The sequence below is a fragment of the Carcharhinus amblyrhynchos genome, chromosome 8 (genome assembly GCF_965287045.1).
Source record: "Carcharhinus amblyrhynchos chromosome 8, sCarAmb.v2.hapA, whole genome shotgun sequence".
Lineage (NCBI taxonomy): Eukaryota > Metazoa > Chordata > Chondrichthyes > Carcharhiniformes > Carcharhinidae > Carcharhinus > Carcharhinus amblyrhynchos.
The window spans coordinates 58,694,155-58,719,414 of NC_137331.1; the positions used below are offsets into that span (position 1 = coordinate 58,694,155).

The following is a 25,260-nucleotide window of genomic DNA, read 5'->3' on the forward strand; positions in this document are numbered from 1 at the left end:
TTATATCTGCAGCACTTGATGGTGAGACAACATTTGACCCAGAAGAAGCACAGTAAGAAAAATGTGTGATTTATTTGAAATATATAACTTCTATTAAGAATATTTTGCATGTTTTAAGGGTTTGCATCAGTTGTAAAGCAACAAATAGCATTTTCTTGAATAAATATTGGGCCATGTGACTTGGCAAAACTTTATCTGGAAACAGTAGCAACAGAAAGGAATTAAACACATGAATACCCTGTAGCCAGACACAGCAGCAGATGGGAGAGGCATATTTATAATGAGCTATGTACGTGCTACAGGTAAACAGGAAAAAATAGGTTGAAGACAACATTAAAGCAGGGATTGTGAATTGAACAATTTTATTGATGCTGCTTCAGTTTTGCCAGACAGAGCACACCAGACCATTTAGTAGAGTTTATTAAAGGGACAAGATAAGTAAGTTTCTTGGGAATCTGTGGCATCAAACTCAAGAACCTGGCTTTGGAGATTCTGCAGGAGTGTGTCAAGCAGGTGACAACAATCTCCAGGGACCTCAGAAGCAAACTAGCTGCCGTGAGCATGACTCAAGGGCCAAATTGATGGAATTATAAAGTGGGAGATCCTAGATCCCAGAAGTCATGTTACAGTACTTTGTAACCACACAGTGCTACATGTTTTCGATGATGTGGAAACTAGTGGTCATATAAGACATATCTTTGTTACATAAATTATTTCAAGTTAAATTTATCTTTTTACATTGTGTTATTTAGCTGTTAACTCATTTTTAATTTGCGTTGGTTCTGATTTACGTTACAGTAAAAGTTACAAACTGAGATCTTGTTGGTAATTTCTTCATTTGAGGGTAATTTTGGTAAACTTGGTTTTACTAACTTATGGTTTCCTCCATAACCTTGGAATGTTGCAGAGTGGCATAGGCAAACTGTTTGGAGACAACAGTGATGTCCTCTGGTTCTTGAACCATCCCATTAGGAACCTTTTCCATCTATCCACACCATCCAGTTCAGGATCCGGTCTATCTTATTAACTACTTTCTCAACTGGCCCTGTCATCTTCAATGACATCTGCATTAAATCCCTCTTCTTGCAACCACTTTAGAATGGTATCTTTTATTTTGCGTATTTTTTGAGCTTCCTTCACTGCACACTTTGAGATTAAACTTCATGTGCCATGTGTCCTCCCATTCTACCAATTATACCTTCTTGAAGTCTATCACTTTCCTACTCAGTTCACAATACTTACAAGTTGTGTGCTATTTGTAAATTTCAAATTGTCCCCATCACAACCAAGTCTATAAACATTAAGAAAAACATAAATCCCTGGGGAACTACACCATATATCATCCTCCAATTAAAAGCATTTAGCACTTTATTGTCTCCTGTTGCTAAGCCAAATTTTTATCCATTCAGCCGCTGTCCTTATCATTTCATGGGTTTCAACTTTGCTGATAAGCCTGTTACAAACACTTTATTAAATGCCTTTCGGTAGTCAATATACACCAAATCTACCGCACCAATCTAGTCAAAGCTCTGTTATCGCATCGAAAAATTCAATCGAGCTGGCTAAACACGATTTTCTCTTAAAAATTCATTATCACTTTCTTTCATTAATCCTCATTTTTCCAGGTGACGATTGATTTTGTCCCAAACTATGTTTAACAGCTTTTTTGCCACCAGGGATAAAATTACTGGCCTGTAGTTGTTGGGAACTTTGCACCCTTTCTGAATAAGGTAGAGTTTATTAAAGGGACAAGATTAGTAAGTTTCTTGGGAATCTATGGCACCAAACTCAAGAACCTGGCTTTGGAGATTCTGCAGGAGTGTGCCAAGCAGGTGACAACAATCTCCAGGGACCTCAGAAGCAAACTAGCTGCCGTGAGCATGACTCAAGGGCAATGTGCAATTTTCCAGCCTCTGGTGCCAACCTTGCATCTAATAATTTTTTTAAAAATTTGCAGGATACAAGTGTTGTTGGCTCAACCAGCATTTACTGCCCAGCCCTACTTGTCCTCGAAAGGGTATGGTGAGCTGTTTTCTTAAATGACTGCAGTCCTGAGGTGTAGGTACAGCCACAGTGCTGTTAGGGAGAGAGTTCCTGGATTTTGATCCAGTGACAGTGAAGGAACAGCAATATTTTTCTAAGTTAGGATGATGACTGACTTGGCAGGGAACATCCAGGTGATGGTATTCCCAGGTATCTACTGCCCTTGTACTTCTAGATGATAGCAGTTGTAGGTTTGGAAGGTGCTGCCTAAGAAGCCTTACTGAATTACTGCAGTGCATCTTGTAGATGGTGCACGCTGCTGACACTGCATCAGCGGTGGAGACATTGAATGTTTGTGGAAGGGGTGTCAATCAAATGGCTGCTTTCTCCTAGATATTGTCGAACTTTTTCAGTGTTGTTGGAGCTGCATTCATCCAGGCGAACAGAGAATATTCCATCACACTCTAACTTGTGTCTTGTAGATGTGGACAGGCTTTGGGAGTCAGGAGGTGAATTATTCACTGCAGGAATTGTAGCCGCTGTCCTCCACTTGTAGCAACAGTAATTGTATGGTTAATCCTGTTCAATTTCTGGTTAATAGTAATCGTCGGATGTTAAAAGTGAGGGATTCAACGATAACATTGCCAATTGAATATTAAGGGGCAATGGTTAAATCCTCTTTGTTGGAAATGGTCATTGTCTGCATGTGTGTGGTGCAAATGTTAATTGCCATTTATCAACATAAGCCTGGATATTGTCCAAGTCTTGCTGCATTTGGACGTGGATTGCTTCATTGTCTGAGGAGTTGCGAATGATGCTGAACATTGTTCAGTCATAAGCAAACATCACCACTTCTGACTTTATGAGGGAAGAAAGGTCACTACTGAAGCAGCTGAAGATGATCAGGCCTCGGACACTATTCCTGTAGTGGACGGAGATGATTAACCTCCAACAACCAGAACTATCTTCTTTTCTGCTAGGTGTAACTCCAAGCAGCTGAAAGATCTCCCATTTCTAATGATTCCAGTTTTGCCAGGGCTCTTTCATGCCACAACTGGTCAAATGCTGCTTTGATGTCAAGGGCAGTCACTTTCACTTTGCCTTCAGAATTCAGCTCTTTTGTCCATGTTTCAACCAAGGCTGTAATGGGCTTAGGAGCTGAGACACTTTGGTGAAACCAAAATTGAACGCAAGTGCTCCTCAACAGCACTGTTGATGACCTCTTCTATCACTTTAGTGATGATCAAGAGCAGGCTGATTGGCCGAATTGTATATGTGTTGGTTTTTTGTGGTCCATATTGCCAGCTGGATGCAAGCATTGTAGCTGTACTGTAACAGCTTGTCTAGAGACACGACAACTTCTGGAGCACAATCTGCAGTACTATTGCCATAAGGACTCTTTGCAGTATCCAGTGCCTTGTTTCCACTTTTATTACCAACTGAGGTTGGTCTTAAGCAGTCTTTTTCTGCTCCATCTTACTTTTTATCTCTTTTGTCATGAATGGATCTCTTGCTTTGTTTGTCTGACTTCTCTCCATCGTTCCCATCTGCTACAGTTTTAACCATTTTTCTATCAGTGTCTCTTCGCAATGTTTTGTTCCCATCCACATGATTTACTGTACCACTTAATTTAGAGACATCAACAGTTCCTAAGTATTTGATACTTTTTTTAAAATTTCATCAATCCAAATATACTGAGTAAATATTAAATAGGATCAGTTTCATCAATTGTTATAATTTTGTTTTTTTTTAACCTCTCATTAAACTTTATTCAAATATCTAAAGTTCTCCAATACTTAACGGCACAGAACATATATCTGCTTTAATAGTTTTACCAAATGCTCGAAGTTGGTTTCGTCTAGCAGGAACTGGCGGTGACTCGGTCCCTGACTGTGGATGATCCTATTAAGCAAAACAATTTTTGAGTCAATTCAAGTAGTATAAATTGATACAAGTAACATGGTTTAAAATTTCATCTTAAAATGAAAGAAACAGATATAGAAAAATAAAAATCAAATTCCAGGACCTACAAACTTTTGGTTGAGGATTTTGTAAATTTTGTTAGTTTCCACTGCGGCATTGTAGTATCGCAACTCTAGTAAAATAATCTTGGTGCAAGAACTCAGCCCTCACAGTAACTTTAAGGGAGACAAAGGTTTCTTTCCTTCGAAGATTTTATCATCAAAACAATTTTTAACTTAATTATTTAAAACAGATAAATGGCCCGCTCAATCTTGAAACTCCATCCTTGATTAATCTAAACAATGCATTTCCTTGTGTTTCATTTATGTCACAGACAATGTCGATATCTTCTCTGTCACTTTGCCTTTCCTCAATGGCCAAGTTCAAAATTACTCATACTATGAATGCCAACGTAACATCTGCTTTCTTCGCTGACTGCTGCACCTGCATGCTTACTTTCGGCGACTGGTGTACAAGGACACCCAGCTCATGCTGCACATTCCCCTCTCCCAATTTATAACCATTCAGATAATAATCTGTCTTCCTGTTGTTGCTACCAAAGCGGATGGCCTCACATTTATCTACATTATACTGCATCTGCCATCCAACTGCAAGCTCATTCAACTTGCCCAAATCACACTAAAGCATCTCTGCATCCAGCTCACTGTCCCACCCAGCTTTTTATCATGAGCAAATCTGGAGATATTACATTTAGTTCCCTCATCTAAATCATTAATAAACATTGTGAATAGCTGGGGTCCTAGCACTGATCTCTATCTTACCCCACTAGTCACTGCCTGCCACTTGAAATAACATCCTGTTTATTCCTACTCTTTCCTGTCTGCCAGTCAGTTTTCTATCCATCTTAATATACTACTCCCCATCCCACATGCTTTAATTTTACACACTAACCTTTGTGGGACTTTGTCAAAAGCCTTCTGAATGTCCAAATAAATGACATCCACTGGCTCCTCAACGTCAACTCTCCTAGTTACATCCTCAAAGAATTTCAGAAGATTTGTCAAACATGATTTGCTTTTCATAAATTCATGCTGACTCTGTCCAATCCTGCTATAATTTCCCAAGTGCTCTGCTATATTTTATAACAGACTCCAGCATTTTCCCCACTACTGACTTCAAGTTCACTGATCTATAGTTTCCTGTTTTCTCTCTACCTCCCTTCTTAGTAGGGGTGATATTAGTTATCCTCTAATCCATAAGAACTATGCCAGAGTCTATAGAGTCTTGAAAGATGATCACCAATGCATCCACTGTTTCTATGACCACATCCTTTAGTAGTCTGGGATGTAGATTATTAAGGCATGATGTGGAGATGCTGGCGTTGGTAAACACAGTAAGAAGTCTCACAACACCAGCTTAAAGTCCAATCAGTTTATTTGATATTAGACGCACAAGCTTTCGAGGTTTGTCCCTTCGTCAGGTGAGTGGAGAGACGAAAGCTTATGGGTTTACTATCAAATAAACTGGTTGGACTTTAACCTGGCGTTGTGAGACTTCTTGCTACGATTATTTAGACTCCAGGGATTGATTAGCCTTCAATCCAATCAATTTTCACAACACCATTTCCCATCCGATATAGTCAGTTCTTCCCTCATTCCCTAACATTTCTGATACGTTATTTGTGTCTTCCATTGTGAAGACAGAACCAAAGTATGTATGTTTTGGTCAGCCACTTTTTTGTTCTCCATTATAGATTCCCATTTCTGACTGTATGCGACCTATATTTACATTTATCAATCTTTTTCTCTTCTCAGTATGAGAGAAGCTTTTAGCGTTTCTGGTTTGGCCACCTTTCCAGGTTAATTTTTGCGTCAGACAGCAATGAACAATTGTTGCAGTTCATCTGTGTGCTCTCTGAATGTTTGCAATTGCCTATCCATTGTCATCTCTTTCAGTAATGTTCTCCAATCCATCATAACCAACTCGTGTCTCATACCATTGTAGTTTGTTTTTTTGGCTCAGGACTCTAGTCTCAGAAACAACTACATCATTCTCCACCTTGATTCAGAATTCTAGCATGTTATGGTCACTCAGCCCCAAGGGGCCTTGCTCAACTAGCTTGCCAATTATTCTTTCTCATTAGACAATGCTCAGTTTAGGATGGCCTGTTTTCTAGTTAGCTCCTCAACGCAGTAGTCCAAAAGCCCAATCTGGAATTCCTTGTCTATGTATTATTATTAATTTGATTTGCCCAATCTATAAGAGGAATAAAATCACTCATAATTACAGATGTTCCTTTATCACATGTCCCTAATATCCTGTTTTTAATCCCATTCCCAGCATAACCATTACAGTTTTGGGGGTCTAAATACAATCCCAACTAATGTTTATTGTTCCTTGGTGTTTGAGCTCTACACATACAGATTCCACATCGCTGGAGCTGATGTCCTTCTTAACACAATTGCTATAACTTCTTCTTTAACTAGCAATGCAATCCCACTGCCTTTTCTTTTTTGTCTATACTCCTTAAAAGATGAATGGATGTTCAGTTCCCAGCCCTGGTCAGCCTGTAGCCATGTCTCTGCAATCCCAACTATATTATAACCATTTACATCTACTTCTGCGATTAATTCATCCACTTTATTGCGAATGCACTGCACATTAAAGGCACAAAGTCTTAAGGCTCGTCTTTCTATGATTCCTTGTCCCATTGGCATTATTTTTTACTTATGCTCCTATTCGATTCTGGCCCTTGGTTTTGCTGCCGATAATTTTTCTTATTCTCCTTTCTGTCTTTTGCTCTTGTTTCTTGCACTTCTGAGTCCCTTTCCACTGTCACTTTAGTTTAAACTCTCCCCAACCACTCCAGCAAATGCTCCCCCTACAACATTAGTCCAGGTCCTGCCCAGGTGTAATCTCTCCAGTTTGTACTTGTCCCACTCCCCAGGAACTGGCCTCACTCATAATTACAGATGTTCCTTTATCACATGTCTCTAACTTCCTGTTTTTAATCCCATTCCCAGCATAAATCTGAAACCCTCCCCTTCGTGCCATCTCTTCAGGTATGCATTCATCTGATATATCTTGCTATTTCTGCACTGACTAGCATGCAACACTGAGATCACTAACTTTGAGGTCCTACTTTCTGATACATCCTTAAGCCCAGCACCTACAAGGCAACATACCATCCTGGAGTCCCATTTGCTGCCCATTCCCCTTTTGAATCTCATATAACTATTGTATTTCCACAATATTTACTCCTCTCCTTCTAATAGGGCCAACCGTGATGCAACAAATTTGGCTGCTGCTGCTTTCCCTGGGAGGTAATTCCCTTCAACATATTCAAGGCAGTATATCTGTTTTGAAAGTGAAAGACCACAGGATATTTATGCACAGCCTGCCCAGTCTTCTTGGCTCTGCCTGAGGTCACCTATTCCCTTCCTCCTTGCAGAGTCTTAGCCTGCGCGTGACCATTTCCTTATACGTGCTATCCACAATTCCACCTCACAGATGCTTCAATGTCCACAGCCACTGCTCCAGCTCTGAAAACTGGGCTTCCAGGAACTGCAGCTGAAGATACTTCCTGCACACATGCTGTTTCCAGGCTTTGGAAATGTTCTGTTTCCCACACAGGGTACAGCTTTGAGCTTTCCTGCCCTGACTTACCACTTCAAATTAAACCTTTCAGGAGATAATAATATCAAATAATATCAATTATTCTAGGATCCTTCTTCCCTGGCATTACAATCTATAGCAATAATAGTAGTAAATACTTACCAACCATACTCACCTGATCAGCTGCTTCCATTTGCCTTGCGTCACTTTTGAATCCTGACATCATCTCCGGAATTCCAAACTAACACTCAGATTTCTCACGGCACTCTTGCGATGTTTTCAATCTCTCAACAGTCTCTGCACTCACGCTGTTTTCAAACTCCCAACTGCCTCACTACTGACATTGTTTTCAATCTCCTGGCTCCACTCTCCTTCATTGAGCTTTACAGTATGTGATAATGACACTTGGCCTATCATATCTGTGCTTGCCCTCTGAAACTGCTTTTCAATCAATCCAAAACACCTACATCCCTTTTTAAGATAACCAAAAAATTTCTGTTTTGCAAACATTTAGTCACTTCGCCTTTAAAAAAAATTAGGGATTCAAATTTTACTTCTTTATCCTGTATCATAACTTCCTGTATAAAATAATTTCTACTAACCTTTTCTTTGCTCTTTTAATGATCTAAATTTGAGGTTCTTAGTTACTGTCTCACTAACCAATGCTTTGCAAATTTAATATGTGAAAATATAATTATTTTGATCAACTCTTGATGGCAGCTTGTCAGACAGCTTTCCAATCAAAAGAGAAGTGCGCCAGGAATGTGTTATATGTACATTGAAGATACTTTCAGAGATATAGAAGAACAACTAGATTGCAGCATTGGGGGTTGAATGTCCAGAATGATGCGCAGATAGCACTGCACTGAGTCATAAAAGGCATTACAGGAAGTTGTAAATTAAGTGAAAGGAAGGAAAGTGAACATACATGGAGGAAGCTTTGTTAGGCATAGAGATGGCAGAGGTCCTTCTTGTTGCTGGATCTCACTGGGCGATCAGTGGATGCCTTGATGGCCACAAAGTTACACCACAACTGCAAGGACATGTATGTAGTTAAATGAATGTGCTGTCTAACTCTGCTAAGAAGTGCACCAATGATATGCAGTTGTTTTGAGGTGAGGCGAGTTGCTGATCTTTGGATAGAAGCATAAGTGAAGGCTGGCTTTCTCCGAGCATCCCACCGATTGACAGTCTCCCAGGTCCTTTCTATAATATAATAAGCCCTCCCTGATTTCCAGTGCAGGGCTGATTAGCATATTGCCCACTAGTGTCACTTCCTATGCCAGGAGGGGTTCCTACCAGTGGAGTATACAACTGCTCCCTACCAACGGGGAACACGCATGCTCACTGTGCTGGTAGGGACAGAGGCTATTGAGAGTCTCCCCTGTGAGGTCAGAGGCAGGGTGTGTCCCTTGGGCAGTGCAAGTCTAGCACCCTGGCACTGCCTCGGCAGCACTGGGTGCTAGACTTGCACTGCCTTCTCATCCTTCATCTAAGGAAAAAAGACCAAGCTCCCTCAACCTATCTCATAAGGCATGCCACCCAATCCAGGCATCATCCTTGTAAATCTCTTCTGCACCCTTTCAATAGCTTCCACATCCTTCCTGTAATGAGGCGACGAGAACTGAGCACAGTATTCCAAGAGAGATCTGACTAGGGTCTTATAAAGCTGCAACATTATCTCCCAACATCTAAACTCAATCCCTCGAGTGATGTAGGCCAGTACACCATACGCCCTCTTAACCACATCCTCTACCCGTGAGGCCGATTTAAGAGTCCTATGGACCCAGACCCCAAGGTCCTTCTGATCCTCTACACTGCTAAGAGTCTTACCCTTGATATTATACTCCTTCATCCCATTTGACCTGCCAAAATGGACCACTACACATTTATCCCGGTTGGAGTCCATCTGCCACTTCTCCGCCCAGCCTTGCATCCTATCAATGTCACGCTGCAACTTCTGACATCCGTCCAAACTACAACACCATCAACCTTCGCGTTGTCAGCCAACTTACCAACCCATCCCTCCACTTCCTCATCCAGGTCATTTATGAAAATTACAACAGCAAGGGTCCCAGAACAGATCCCTGGGGCACTCCACTGGTGACCAACCGCCATGCAGAAAAAGACCCATCTACAACCACTCTCTGCCTTCTGCGGGCAAGCCAATTCTGGATCTACAAGGCAACAGCCCCTTGGATTCCATGCCCTCTCACTTTCTCAAGAAGTCTTACATGGGGGACCTTATCGAACGCCTTGCTGAAGTCCACATAAATCACATCTACCACTCTTCCTTTGTCAATGTATTTAGTCACATTTTCAAAGAACTCAACCAGGCTCGTAAGGCACGATCTGCCTTTGACAAAGCCGTGCTGACTACTATTGAGCGTACTAAACTTCTCTAAATGTTCATAAATCCTATCCCTCAGAATCTTCTCCATCAACTTACCAACCACTGCGGTGGCTGAAACCGTTAAGTGTCGCTTAGGCCGAGGCAGCAAGAGGGCCTTCTCAAATGACTCAATTTTCTGCGTCACCTTCTTCTCTATCACAGTAGCATCCAGCACTCAGCTGTCCGCTTTTACCCTTACCGTACCATGTACCTGAATACGATGAAGGTCAATCACTTGCATACTAGACGTTAAGATATCTCCTCTTTAAAACACAACTCATGCACTCATGGCCAGCTCTCTAATAGCCCTCAAGAATTCTCAGGACATCATGAACCCCTCAAGGTCATGAATGATTGCTAATAAAGAACAGACTTCAGCTTCAGTACATCCTCATTCCTACTCCATTACTCCCATCAACATTACCTAAAGCTGAGATGTGCACTTCCAGAGTAGACTCAAAAATGTCTACTGACTGCTAAATAACACAATTTGCAATTAGCATCACTTGTCAATCCAAGTCTTTAGGTGATGAGATGCACAGTGTTGCATCCCAACACTGTTGAGAGCCTTATGATCACATTCCTGACAATTGCAGATTGAGAAACACTCAAGGTTGAAGATTTGAGTGACCGGGGAAAATAATGTGGCTGAGAGGGATACAGCTTTCGAACCCTTGAGGTGTCATGGCTCTCCCATTTATTGGTCAACCTGGCAGATTTAAATTTGAGAAGTCAGAAACATCACTGGCAATGCAGACAAGTGCAAGAGTATGGGTTCATAACACAAAATTCTGCTGGAAGACAGAGCACATGGAGTTGCATGATATATTACCCTTCTCCATGTGTTAATGCATTTCCCCTTGTTCATTACATCATCATCTTCAAAGAATGCAGACAAGTTAAGAGAACAACTGCCTCAATCTTACATTGCTAAGAATAAACATGACATCCTTGCAAAGCATGTGAATGAAGTTTGTTCCACAAGTACGTTTAACATTAAGATCGAGGCATCACTGATGTGAAGATCGATCTTGGAAAGGATCAAACACATTGATGATAGGGAAGCACACTACGCAGATGAGAGATCCATGATAGCTAGAGCTGCAATAAGTGGGGGCAGGAATCATGATATCATATCTGATTGACAGCAACACAGCTATTCATAAAAATGAGGCATACATGAGGAGATGTGAAACGGGTTTGATTCTATTTATATTTGTGATCATTATATACATGCTGTGAACATCTATGCCATCATTGTGCTCCTAAATCTTTTTAGCTTTCCTAACCATTAGTGCTTCCTCGACATCCACAGCAGAGATGGAGGGCAGCCTGTCAGCTGTTACATCCTGTAGTCTGTGATGATTTTGGCAGCCGTCCTCTGGAGGGCCCCAGCATGTTTTGGATGTCTGCAGTGAGGTAGGTGCACGCGCCTTGGCCTGTGGAGCTGATGGGTCACAGGAAGAGTAGATTGGGATCAGCCAGACAGTCCCAGTCATTTGGGTGGATGCCTCAGAGTGTCCAGCTGGTGGTCTCCTTCTGTTTGGGTTCCTGAGGACCCAGACTAACTCCTTGAGCACAAGGAACAACTGGAGATCTAGACAACCCACCCCTGTCACACATAGCCACTGATAGATAGAGTGGTGTAGCAGCACAAGTGTGTAGCAATACAAGACTTATGTCCTGGACCAAGGTCTCCGTGGCAGCCATCATCCTACCAGTGTTGGCCTTGGTGTGTTGGCATGCCGATTCTATAATCTCAGTCAGGACCAGACAAACTCTTCCATCATCCACTGCAATTTGAGGAATGTAGTTGACCTAGCTTCCTGATGTACCCATGACTGTCACTGCAGCTCGACCAACTGATATAGGGCTGAGGTTGGAGGCTCATTATCTGACTTGAACTCAGCAGGCCTCCAGCAGTCCCCCGAGTGCCAGTGACCTCGAATGTCATAAGAACATAAGAAATAGGAGCAGGAGTAGGCCATCTAGCCCTTCGAGCCTGCCCCGCCATTCAATAAGATCAGCTGATCTGAAGTGGCTCAGTTCCACTTTCCCGCCTTCTCCCCATAACCCTTAATCCCCTTGCCTATCAAAAACCTATCAACCCGCGTCTTAAATATATTTAGCGAGGCAGCCTCCACCACTTCAACGGGCAGAGAATTCCAGAGATTCACCACCCTTTGATTGAAGAAGTTCTTCCTCAACTCCGTTCTAAACTGCTCCCCCCCCCGCCTTATCTTGAGGCTGTGCCCTCTAGTCCTACTGTCCTTTCTGAGCGGGAAGAGCCTCTCCACCTCTATCCAATCCATCCCATTCATCATCTTGTACGTCTCAATGAGATCTCCCCTCATCCTTCTAAACTCTAACAAGTACAAGCCTAGTTTATTCAGCCTCTCCTCATAGCTCAACCCCCTCAACTCCGGTATCAGCCTAGTGAACCTCCTCTGTACTCCCTCCAAGGCCAAAATATCCTTGCGTAAGTGCGGCGCCCAAAACTGCACACAGTACTCCAGCTGCAGCCTCACCAGTGCTCTGTACAGTTGCAACAAGACCTCCCTACTTTTATATTCAATCCCCATCGCTATGAAGGCCAGCATCCCATTCGCCTTCCTGACCACCTGCTGCACCTGCAGGCTGGGTTTTTGCGACTCATGCACAAGGACCCCGAGGTCCCTCTGCACCATAGCATGCTGCAGCTTTTCGCCATGTAAGTAGTAGTCCTTCCTACCATTATTCCTACCAAAGTGGACAACTTCACACTTGCCAACATTAAATTCCATTTGCCAGTTCCTGGCCCATTCGCCCAGCCTATCTAGATCCCTCTGCAGACTTTCCACACCCTCTGCACAATTTGCCGTTCCACCAATCTTGGTGTCATCAGCAAATTTCGACACCATACACTTGGTTCCCTCCTCCAAATCATCTATATAAATGGTAAATAGCTGAGGCCCCAGCACCGATCCCTGGGGCACTCCACTAGTCACCAACCGCCAATCCGAATAGCACCCATTGACACCCACTCTCTGCCTCCCATTTGACAGCCAATCCCCTATCCACGCTAACACCCTACCCCCAACTCCATGCCCCCAACCTTCTGTAACAACCTCTTGTGCGGCACCTTATCAAACGCCTTCTGAAAATCAAGAAACACTAAATCCACCGGTTCCCCTCTATCCACCACACTAGACACATCCTCATAGAATTCCAATAAATTTGTCAGACACGACTTCCCCTTAACGAAACCATGCGGCGTCTGCTCTATCAAACAATTCTCAAGATGCCTCGCTATTTTCTCCTTAATTACGGATTCAAGCATTTTACCTATAACAGACGTTAAACTAACCGGCCTATAATTCCCTGCCTTTTGCCTATTACCCTTTTTAAACAACGGCGTAACATTAGCCGTTTTCCAATCTTCCGGCACTTCCCCGGAATCCAGCGAGGTTTGGAAAATAATCATCAAGGCATCCACTATCACCTCCGCCATTTCTTTTAGACCCCTTGGATGCATTCCATCCGGTCCTGGGGACTTGTCCACAATCAGTCCCTCTAATCTGTCAAGCACTGCCTCTCTAGTAACAATAATGTCATTCAGGCCCTCCACTCCTACCATCTTTCCATCGCTAACACCCGGCAAACTATTCACGTCCTCCTCCGTGAAGACGGAAGCAAAAAAGTTATTCAAGGCCTCAGCCATTTCCTCATCCCCCACCACTAAATCCCCCCTCTCATGCTCTAAGGGTCCAACGTTCACCCTAGTCAGCCACCTCCTTTTTATATATTTATAAAAACTCTTGCTATCCTTTTTTATATTTAGCGCTAGCCCAGCTTCATAGTTTATCCTTCCTTTCTTTATCAACTTCTTCGTCATTCTTTGTTGATATTTAAACCTCTCCCAATCCTCATCTCACCCACTACTCTTAGCCACTCTAAACGCATCAGCTTTAAATTTAACACTCTCCTTTACCTCCTTCATTATCCACGGCTGATTATCTCTCCTCCTACGATCCTTTTTAACCATCGGAATAAATTTCTGCTGAGCACCAAGAAAGATCTCCTTAAAGATCCTCTGCTGTTCCTCAGCAGACCTACCTTCTAATGTGCTCCCCCAGTCAACATTCGCCAATTCCTCTCTCATCCTATCGTACTCCCCTCTGTTCAAACAAAGGACACAGGTCAGTGAACCCCCTTTCTCCTCCTCCATCTGCATCAGAAACTCCACCATACAATGATCACTCTTCCCAAGAGGATCCTTCACCACAAGGTCCCTAATTCTACCTGCCTCATTACATAACACCAGATCCAAGATAGCTCGCTCCCTCATCGGCTCCATCACACACTGTTCAAGGAAACTATCCCGGCAGCATTCCAAGAACTCTTCCTCAAGCCCACCGCGTCCAACATGGGTCGACCAATCAATATGTAGATTGAAATCCCCCATAATTATCGCCGTTCCATTCCTGCACACCGCATTTATTTGCACGTTAATAGTCTGCCCCACCTCCAGATCATTATTTGGGGGCCTATAGACAACGCCAACCAGCGTCTTCCTCCCCTTGCTGTTCCTAATCTCCACCCACAACGATTCCACTTTCTGCTCTTTGGCTCCTATATCATCCCTTACTACCACCCTGATGCTATCCTTAATCAGCAGAGCTACGCCCACCCCCCCCCCTTTTTTTCTCCCGCCTATCCTTCCTAAACACTTGATACCCCTGTACATTCAGCTCCCAGTCCCTGTCACCCCGCAGCCACGTCTCTGTAATGGCCACCAGATCATATCCATTTGTGCTGATCTGCGCCACCAGCTCATTCACTTTATTCCGAATGCTTCGTGCATTCAGGTAAAGTGTCTTCATCCCTGCCTCTTCTGCCTGCTATGGAACAGATTGTGAGCTGTGCTCACTAGACTGAAAACCCATGGCTACTCAAAAATTAGGTCCAACCAGGTTTGTGTCTTTGTGATGTTGGAGTGTGTGGCTGAGGGCTGTGACAGGGTGCCTACCTCTGTTTCCTCATCTGAAGTGTTCTACTGAAGCCTTGCCTCTGAGCACCCTTGGGGGCTTTCCAGAGGTGCCTATGAAAGAAAGGAGAGATAAATAGTGCATAACGAGTGACTCTAAAACAGGTCAACGCACTCACAGTATGGCTGTCTGAGGGGTGAGCAGGTGGAGGATCCTCACTTGGATGTGTGCTGCCTACCTCACCATTGCCACATGAATGGTCTACGACCTCACCAGCCTGCTCAATGGCTCAAATCACGTTAGCAGCCTCCCCGCCTCTATCAAGCAAATGAGGCTTCTCCCTTCAATTGTATGAAAGCTTGTCCTGCATAAAGACAGATGGCGGGTGTGAGCAGGACATGCCAGGCTTGATAAGGGTGCCCATCATGTGTTAGTGGGGACTGCAGCCATGTAAAGGATGAGGACACAAAGACATGAGGCCAGATGGATATTTGAAGGTATATCTGAGAAAGTGAGTAGTGATCCTTTCGCGGCAGCATGTGAGATGTCAGTGAATGTTTGATGGGCTGGAGTTGAGAGTGATGAGCTGACGTACCCTGGCAGCACTGGGCAGCTGACCTCTTTTGTACTGTGTTGGCATTGATCAACACTGCTACTGTCTGCCAAGCCTACAGTGGGGATGGTGGCATACATTCTGGAGGCATCACACTATTTCAGATTAGCATGCTTCTTCCTTTTAGAAGCCATGTTATCCTTGAAGCCATCTTGGACTACAAACAATAAAAATGCTGTGCCAAGGGTATTGTTTAAATATGGTGCCTGCAGTGAGGAAACAGTGAGCTCATGATGAGGCAGGTGAATCAGAGGCCTGTAGTCCAGTGTGTTTCCTGTTCATGCATAATTAATATAGCAGGAAGTGGACGATATGGCACAATAACCCGCAAATGCCAGGAGATAGAACACCATTTTTCGCATGAGGGGAAAATTCCACCCATGGTCTCCCACTACCTAGCTTTGCAACTAACCACCACTGAGTTGATATTTAAACTGATATTGAAATTCTTGTCCAAGTAAAACTGAAAATTAGTGGTCATTTTTACTAAACTTATGCTAAGGTAGCCATACTCAAACATTAGACTGACACCTTATAAAGCTAACTTAACTTTTACATTCTTCACAGAGAGAAAGACATACATCCCAACAGAATGATCTGGACACTGAATTGAAGAGCATAAGAATTTAATTCTAACCTTTTATCACTCTACGGAAGCAACCCTGTCAGAGGAGTCCAAAGTGTACTTGACTACAGTAAGCCAATATAAGAATATTTCAGACTTGACTTAAGTACAAAGCACAGTATTAACTATTATTGAATTGTTCATTTAATAGAGTAAGAAGAATTGCAATAACTAACCACGTCTAATTCATGGATTGAGCCCTCGACAGCAGACAGATCAGTTTTCTGAGTAGCAATCTGTTTCTTCCTTACAGTAGGAATAGGTGGTGAAGGTGGTCTCTGAAATACAGAAATTTATTTTTAAACATGTTATTCGAGCACCAACCAAATTTGATGCACCATGGTTGACTTTACGTGGAGGAGTAAAAAGTGTGGGAATGCAATTGTTATAGGGAATTTAATTATAAAGGAAAGAGATAGGTGTTTTTGTGGCCACCAACGAGAGTCCAGGATGGTATGTTGTCTCCCTGGTGCTGGGGTCAAGGATGTCTCATAGTGGCTACAAGGACATTATGGGTGGCAGAGGGCAAACCGCCAGTGGGTGGTTGTGGTACACATTGGTACAAAAGACTTGTGTTAAAAAATGGATTAGATCCTAGAAGCAGAATATAGGGAGTTAGGGAGTAAGCTAAAAAGTAGAAATCAAAGGTAGTGATTTTAGGATTACTACCAGTGCTACGTGCTAATCAGAACAGAAATAGCAAGTTACATCAGACGAATACCTGACTGAAGAGATGGCGTGAAGGAGAGGATGCAGATTCCTAGGACACTGGGACCGATTCTGGGATTCATGGGACCAGTACAAACTGGGCGGGTTAGACCTGGCCAGGACCGGAAATGATGCTCTAGGGGTAGTATTTGCTGGCATGGTAGGGTGATGGGAACATATGCAAGGGGTCAGAAGAGGGGGAAACATGGACAAGAACAAAAGACTTAACAGTGAATAAGAAGTGAAAGGAGGAGAAATCATGGGCTAGAATCAAACAAATCCCTAGTGAAAAATAATGGGAATAGGGCAAGGAATTGTGGTAATATAACCAGGAACTAGTTTTGAGGCTGATTAATTTGGATATCCTAAATTAAAGAATTGGGCATATTAAAATCAAACAAAGTCAAACTTCAGGCAGGCCAGTTATACAAATACACAAACATGTCTGGGCCTGGCCCATCAACGATCACTGCACTCTGAGACCCAGCAGGAGATCATCGCACCACACTGAAATGCACTGGCCTATTGTTAGTAGCCCAGATTGGGCTAGACTTTGTCACCTAAGAGTTCCTGCAGTTACCTTACCTAGCAACCCAATCAGCTTGGATCATGCAGATCAAACCCAAGACAGAAGGTGAAAGACCTGTCTTGTCAGCTTGGATCGAGAATGTCTCAACTTGTTGAGACTCTGAATTGAACTTGATTTGATTCTATCTAGCAACAGGTTACATGCAAGCAACTGCAAGGAGATGGACACCTAGGGGCGGGCCCTGGTGTCCTGCCAGGCAGACATCAAGAAACCCACTGGGTATTGGAACCCCCTCCTGGGAACTCATTGGCCAGAAACCAGATAAGTTTCTGGAAAGGCAGGCAGGTGGATAAAGGTACACATCCCAGACACACCAGCAGCAAAGACTTGACAAGGGAGATGACCTTGACCATCCAGAAGACTGACCAGAGAAGGAAGGAAGGAAGAAGCTGCCATCGAGACTTGACCAGAGGGACTCAGAATCAAGCCTGCAGTTGAACCAAACCATCTTTGCGGGTAGTGTACTTGAATCTGAGGTGTCCTCTTGTTTTATGTGGGTAATTTAAGGGTTAATAGTGTTATTATTAATAAACTTATTGAACCTTTACCTGTGTTTGTCCTTTGTCCATCTTGCAATTAAGAGCACTGGGGTAAAATCTTGGAGTAAGCAAACTGGTCGAAAGTTTGAGAATTAATAGGAACAACATTTACACCCCAGATGGGATTTCTGTTGCTCTGAAGTCGAACCTTCAACCCAGTATTTTCCAACACTCCGTCTGAGCTGAATTAAGAGGGCAGGTTGCCCCACGTGATGGCCAGTCTTAAGCGAGTGAAGGACTAATACAGATTCAACCAGTAAATTGGGCCATAAACCCAGTGTCTGTAACATGAGGTGGACAAGCCATGTAGTTAGAACTCAGATAGTCAAGGGACTTTGGGTAAAATCTACAGCAGGGAATTTAGTTGAAACCAGACTCCTACCCCCAATCCCTTACCCATACTCACGTGACGAACCCTAAAAGGAAATAACTATAGCCAGTCATGCCGAATGGGAGGAAGTCCTCCGTTTATATTTGAACCATAAGTGGCCCAAACGGGTGCAGTGGGGTGACGCCTCAAAACCAGATCTGGGATCCGAGGGGGAGAATTGTTGGAGTCGTGCCCATGAGGAAGTGGGTAAAAGGGCTCCCAAGCTAAGGAAGGCAACTGCGATCGCCAGTTGTGTAGAACAGACCCATGGTAGGGAAGCAGAGATTGTCCAGGTTAAGTGGGACAGAGAAGTCCAAGTAACCCAACTAAAGCAGGACTTAATGAGTGCTATCATGCCCACACAACAATTGGAAGCAGAGGTAGACACACGAGAGGAAAGGAGCCTGATTTATATGATACACATGAACCAATTCCAGGCTCAGTGTGATAAAGCCTACCAAAAGGCACAGTGTGTGCTGTCTGTGAGAGAGAGAGGCAGGTAGAGGAAGTTAAATGTAAATGCAGGCTGCAGTAAAAGTTTTGCACCAAGCATGAAAAGCAAATAATGCCCGTACAACAGACCACTCCAAATACCTGCACGAGATTGAAGATTTAAAATCACAACTGCCATAAAAGGGGTGTAATGTGGGCATACACCACAGAAGCAGGGGATAGTGACCCAGGGGTAGAGTGGGGGGGGTTTAGAAGAAGATGCCTGCCATTATGCAACAGCTAGTGTCACTGTCGACTGAGGACCCCCACCTCTGTTCCCAGTGATGGAACCAACTGTACCACCTAATCTCACCCTCATCCTGGAAAACTCAGTCCCATTCCGTTAAATCCAGTCACTAATCCGGTTCCCGCACCAACGAATCTGGTCACCACCCAATGACAGGACAGAGAGAATCACAATGTGACTTATGTAACTCCATACACCATGACACAGCTCACTGACATAACTAAAGCGACTGGAGTATTCAAACCCTCTAGGGATCCACATACTCTCTTTTTCCAGGTCACCCAATATCGCGTTTTAAACGGCCTAGATGAGGCAGAAGAGGTTAAGCTTATTTTGTTATGTTTAAGTCTTGCCATCCATTCCACCCTACCCAAACCGCAGAACGTGGCCGGGGTTACCCTACCAGAAATGAAGGCAGCTGTTCTGGCCGCCATAGGTTATGATAGGGATGACCCCGTACAAGGCTTAAACAACAGCCAACAAAAGCACGGGGAACACCCAATGCTGGACGATTATGGAACCAATTTGTTACAGTTTTCGGCCTATTAAATCGAGTTCAATTAAACACACACCATCGGTCCACGTGGATTCAGATCCTGATGGTACACACCACCGAGAGGAGTTGGAAAGCCTGTGAGAATTTTGACCCTGATAATAATACACATACAGAAGCCTGGGTCATCCACAGAATGACTCGTGCGTGGAAACGGGAAGTCAGATAAACAGACACCCTCAAGCCCACAAAACACGGAGAGATGTACATGATCTACACAGACCCAACCCCGGTTTGGCATTACAAAGGGGGAAGGTGGAAACAGGGGAAGGTGGAAACAGGGGACAGGGAAACTCAGGGCATCCAACCCCCTATACTCCTGCCAATCATCAATGCAGAAAACCGCAGTCCTGCGCAGAACCCCGATATATTCCCAACTCCAGGTACAGGGAACAATACAAAGCCACTTCCAGATGTCCACCCCCACAAATAGATTGGCCATTTTGCCAGAGAACGTACAGCTTCACCCACGACCGCCCCAACGATTTCACAGAGGAGAATCCCGACCTATACATCACAACTCCAATGGATGCCTCTGACACTCTTTTCAGCCTCTACACCCAATTAGACTCCAGATTGGAAGCATGACTTACCAGACCTCCCCAACTTGGGTTTGCAACACTGAATGGGATAATGTAGGGAAACCACTTGTAAAACACAAAGTAGGAGGCCATCCCATCAAGTTCCTATGGGACACAGCGGGATCCTGTACCACTCTTAACAGTCACCTCGGCTGTACTTGGCCTACCAGGAAAACAATAATGATAAGTAGCTTTACGAGACACTTACAGGAGGGCTTAGAAACAGACCCATTAGAATTTCAACATAACATGTCATCACCCAGCTATCTTGGTTAAACTCCACCCAGAGGAAGAGCACATTCTAGGGTCCGATCTGATGTGGAAATGCAACCTATCGTTTGACCTTGCTAATTGTTGTATTTGGCTAATGCCAACCACCTGTCAATCCCCAGTTGAGGTGGCCACCAGCAGATATGTAGACCAAATCTTTATTTTTGGAGAATTGTGGGTCAGGCGTGCAGAAATGACAGAGGACCCTGAAACACAGGGTATATTAGCCAAACAGACAGAGCCATTCACCAGTCTCAAGCATGACTGTGGCCGAATAACAGGGGAGGTAATCACAGAAGGTCCTGACCCTAAACCCCAAAGACAGTACTGCTTCCCTAAGCAAGCCGAAGGGGAAGTGGCCAAGGTGATCAGGAGTTTATTGAAACAAGGAATCCTGCACCCCGTTGCTTCTACTAACAATTCCCCCATATGTCCAGTAAGGAAACCAGACAGTTCCTGGAGGCTCACAATTGATATCAAGCCCTAAATCAGACCACCCCCATCTTAGCCCCCACATTGGCAACTAGCCCAGAAGCCATGATGAAACAAGCTCCACACGCAAACTTTTCAGTGTTGGACATCTGTAATGGCTTTGGGTCAATTCCCTTAGATCACCACTATCAAAACAAATTTGCCTTCACGTTCCAGGGACAACAGTACACCTGGACATATTTACCACAAGGTTTTCATAACTCCCCTCCATATTTCGCCAGCACTTAGCAAAGGGCTTGGAAGAATTCTTCAAACCAGAATGTTTGGTACAATATGTAGATGATCTCCTCTTATAAATTGAAACAAGAGGGAAACATCCAAAGTTATTGGATGAACTGCTGAACCTCTTCACTACATTAGGGTTAAAGGTAAATTCCAAGAAAGCCCAGATCATGAGACGGCAGGTCTCTTACTTGGGTACAGTAGTGACTGAGGGAAAGCATGAGATAGAAAGGAAGCAAATCGAGTCTGTAACACACCTTCCCTTACCACAGGACGTGATTTTCCTCTGCTCCTTTCTAGACTTAGTGGGGAATGCCACAACCACATAGACGGTTTCGCCACTTAAGGTGCTCCCCTGTCCAAACTTTTGCAAAAAAAAACACCCCATGGATCTAGACTGCGCGACACACACAAGCAGTCTCAGACCTCAAACAATTCCTTGCATAAACCCCTGCCTTACAGGTATCCAACCTTGAACTCCCCTTTGCCCTTGAAGTAGCGGCCACTGACAGCACACTAGCTGCCGTGCTCCTCCAAGAACAGCACGGACGACTCGGCCCTATTGCTTATATTTTCCGCACGCTAACTCTGGTGGAACAAAGTTTCTCGGTGTGCAAAACCCATTTATTGTCAGTTCTCTGGGCAGTGCACTACTTTAACTACATAATCAGCTTGAACCCTTTCACTATACTTACAGAATACACCCCCATATAATTACTGCTGAATGGCCGAATTAAAGATAGGACGGTTAGTCATAACCATATTGCACAGTGGACACTCATTACAGGGTTGAGACATTGCGGTCAAACATACCCGGGTCTCTACATTCCTGGCAGACAACCTAACTTACGGCAGGGAGCCCCATGAATGTCAAGTTCCGGCAATAAAAGACCCCATGGGCCATTTTTGCCAAAACAAAAGGGGGGAGGAGCCAGGGAAAAAAAAAAATCGGCCAAACCCAGGTTCAGCACAGTTTAAAAATTTTTGTAGATGGGTCATCCATGGCGGAAGAGGGAAACAGGAGGACAAGATGTGGGATATACATGGAAGGCCAAGAAGGCAAGCCCCTGAGGGAGATAGCCTTAAAGCTTACCAACACACAAGTGCACAGGCTGCAGAACTGGCAGTGATAGCATATGTTGTCAGCCATCCTGACCCACGACCGCAGACATACACTCTGATAGTATGTATGTCTGCAACAGTTTAACAAGGAAACAAGGGGATTCATAGCGACAGATGGGAAACCTCTACCATCAGCCCCACTGTTAAGTTTTATTTTCCAGGCAGCCCAAGACTGGCAGTATGGCATAATTAAAGTAAAGGCACACTACCACACCTCCCCACTTGGAACATAAGGCCAGATGAATTAGCCAAACAGGGTGCTCGAGAGGGGAAATTTTGGCAACCAATAGTTACAGAGCGAATTGAAGCTGTAACTGTTAGCTAGACCAAGGCCGAAGACCTAAAACAAGCCCAGAGCAGTGACCAGGACCTGAAACAAATTCAGGAAGGGGCAAACCCCACTTCCATTGAAAAATGGCAAGGCGCAATATCAATACAGAATGGGCTTGTACTTAAGGATGGCCTATATGAGGTCTCAGCCAGGGACTGTAACCAAATAATTTTCCAAGACCACAACGTCCAAGGCCATCAAGGGGTAGGAACCACGAGTGAGCAATTTGAAGGATTGTGCTGGTGGCCAAACAGAACAGGACGTGTGGCATTACGTCAGTAATTGTATCATCTGTGCACAGAACAATCCTGATAAATATGCCCACAAATGGGAACTGAGGCATACTCGCCCTGTGGAAGATCCCTGGACAAACGTCCAGACTGACTACATTGGTCTCCTAACACTTGGAGTGGGAGGTTACAAATACATGCCGGTCATCATAGACACTTTTAGTAAATGGATGGAAACTTTTCCAACCCGCGCCAACGTGGCCAAGGTCACAGCTAACATCTTAGTGCAGCACATATTCACTAAGTGGGGTCTTCCCCACAGCACTGACTCAGACCAGGGCACTCACTTCACTGTCCAGGTAACGCAACAGGTAATGGAATTGTTTGGGATAAAGCAACAATTCCATATTACTACGCCGCTAGATTGGGGGTGGTAAGCAGAGGATGAGCCATACCCGCAAAGATTGGATCTCCCCTTCATATTAATGATAGTGCGCAATTCTGTATATAGTTCCACCAGATTCACCCCCCATGTCCTCATGACTGGGTGATCTATGTGAGGAATTGAATCCTTATTCGGGCTGGATCTGTCCAGGCCCAAAGTCACAGCCCTTACCCACGGGGAATACCGTGAGAGCCATCCTAGAAAACATACAGGCCACACAACAGGCTGCAACCATTAAGATAGGCAAATAGAGGCAGCAAAGTAAGGCTTATTTTGATGGTAATGTAAAACCCATCAAATATGAGGTTGGGCAACAGATAATACTTAATCTTCCAGCCTGGAATGTTCTTGTCCCCCAAATACGCCAGACCCTATCCAGTGGTAGATAAGGCCAGCCCCTCGGTATAAAAGGTCATGGTTGGCCACAAGAAAGCCTGTGACTTTCACGTGAACCAAATGACGGCATTCGACTCCCAGCAAAATTTTCACCAATACCATGTCACCTTGGAAGAAATCTTTTGAGCCACAAGGAAGCCTCAACCCTCACCCCATATCATCGGACCTAAACCACAGTCCACAACCTGTACCCCAGGTTATCATCCCCCAGCCAATATCCACAGGACCTACATTCGCATCTTCAGTTCCTGCCTCAACTTACAGGGCTTCAGGAATAAAACCCTGGCCGAGGGGATCCCAACCAAAAGGATGGGGCACCCACAAATCTTATTCCCTATGGTCTCCCGGGTACCGGGACTCCCAGAACCATTTGACCCGGCGCTCACTACCAGAGGTGGTAATGCAGTGGGTACCCGGCTGCCAAAGCCCGCCCATGTAGTTCTCTCTATTGAGGAAGAATCAGGACATCACAGTCCAAATTGGAAATGGCTTTATCCGTCCACTCCACACATCACCCAATTGAAAAGGGCATATCTGCCCACATTATACTGTGCCATGACCTTCCGACACAGCACAGCGGTTGTGGGATGAAGAATCTATTGTTATACTGATCCATAGTCCTCCAATAATAAGGACACATGCCCAACATTTTATTTTCATGCTCTGCAAATCCTTACCCTGCTCAATCCCATTAAGTACTGATTGCTGACCAACCCTTCATATGAAACTATTGAGCCTTCATTATTCGCTTACTTATTTCTTTTTTTCTTAAAAAAAGGGGAATCATATGACATTCTAGTAAAGAAAAGGAAGAAAGAATCAGGTATTAATAAGAATTAACAGGTGCTACCTTCATCTCCCCCAGAATGAACTACATGCTTCTCTGCTATCTGGGACTCCTTGCCTCAGACTGAACCACTGGCACCATAGAACATAGAACATTACAGCGCAGAACAGGCCCTTCGGCCCACGATGTTGCGCCGACCAATTAAAAAAGCAATGACCCTCTAACCTAAACCAATCCCTTTCCATCCATAAACCTATCCACGGATCTCTTAAACGCCCCCAAACTAGGCGCATCTACGACTGCAGCAGGCAGGGCATTCCAATACCTTACCACCCTCTGAGTAAAGAACCTACCTCTGACATCCATCCTATAACTACCACCCCTTAATTTAAAGCTATGCCCCCTCATGCTAGCTTTCTCCATCCAAGGAAAAAGGCTATCACTGTCCACCCTATCTAAACCTCTAATCATCTTATATGTTTCAATAAGGTCCCCTCTTAGCCGCCTTCTTTCTAACAAAAACAACCCCAAATCCCTCAGTCTCTCCTCATAGGACCTCCCCTCCTTACCAGGCAACATCCTGGTAAACCTCCTCTGCACCCTCTCCAATGCCTCCACATCCTTCCTATAATGTGGGGACCAGAACTGCACACAATACTCCTAGCGCGGACGCACCACAGTTTTGTACAGTTGCAACATGACGTTGCGGCTCCTAAATTCAATCCCCCTACCAATAAACGCCAAGACACCGTATGCCTTCCTAACAAC

At 44.2% G+C, this 25,260-nt stretch overlaps 1 protein-coding gene across 6 annotated transcripts in view; it reads right to left on the minus strand.

Moving 5' to 3' along the window:
- cspp1a (centrosome and spindle pole associated protein 1a) overlaps window positions 1-25,260 on the minus strand; it is a 213,804-nt gene that overhangs the window by 46,386 nt on the left and 142,158 nt on the right. For 5 of the 6 annotated variants that reach the window (XM_080194128.1, XM_080194127.1, XM_080194125.1 and 2 more), the window contains 2 exons: window positions 16,295-16,396; window positions 3,819-3,885 (listed from right to left, as the gene is read on the minus strand). In XM_080194128.1, coding sequence (XP_080050254.1) covers window positions 3,819-3,885; window positions 16,295-16,396 — 169 coding nt within the window. The remainder of the gene's footprint in view (window positions 1-3,818; window positions 3,886-16,294; window positions 16,397-25,260) is intronic. The other variant, XM_080194129.1, reaches the window with a different exon arrangement.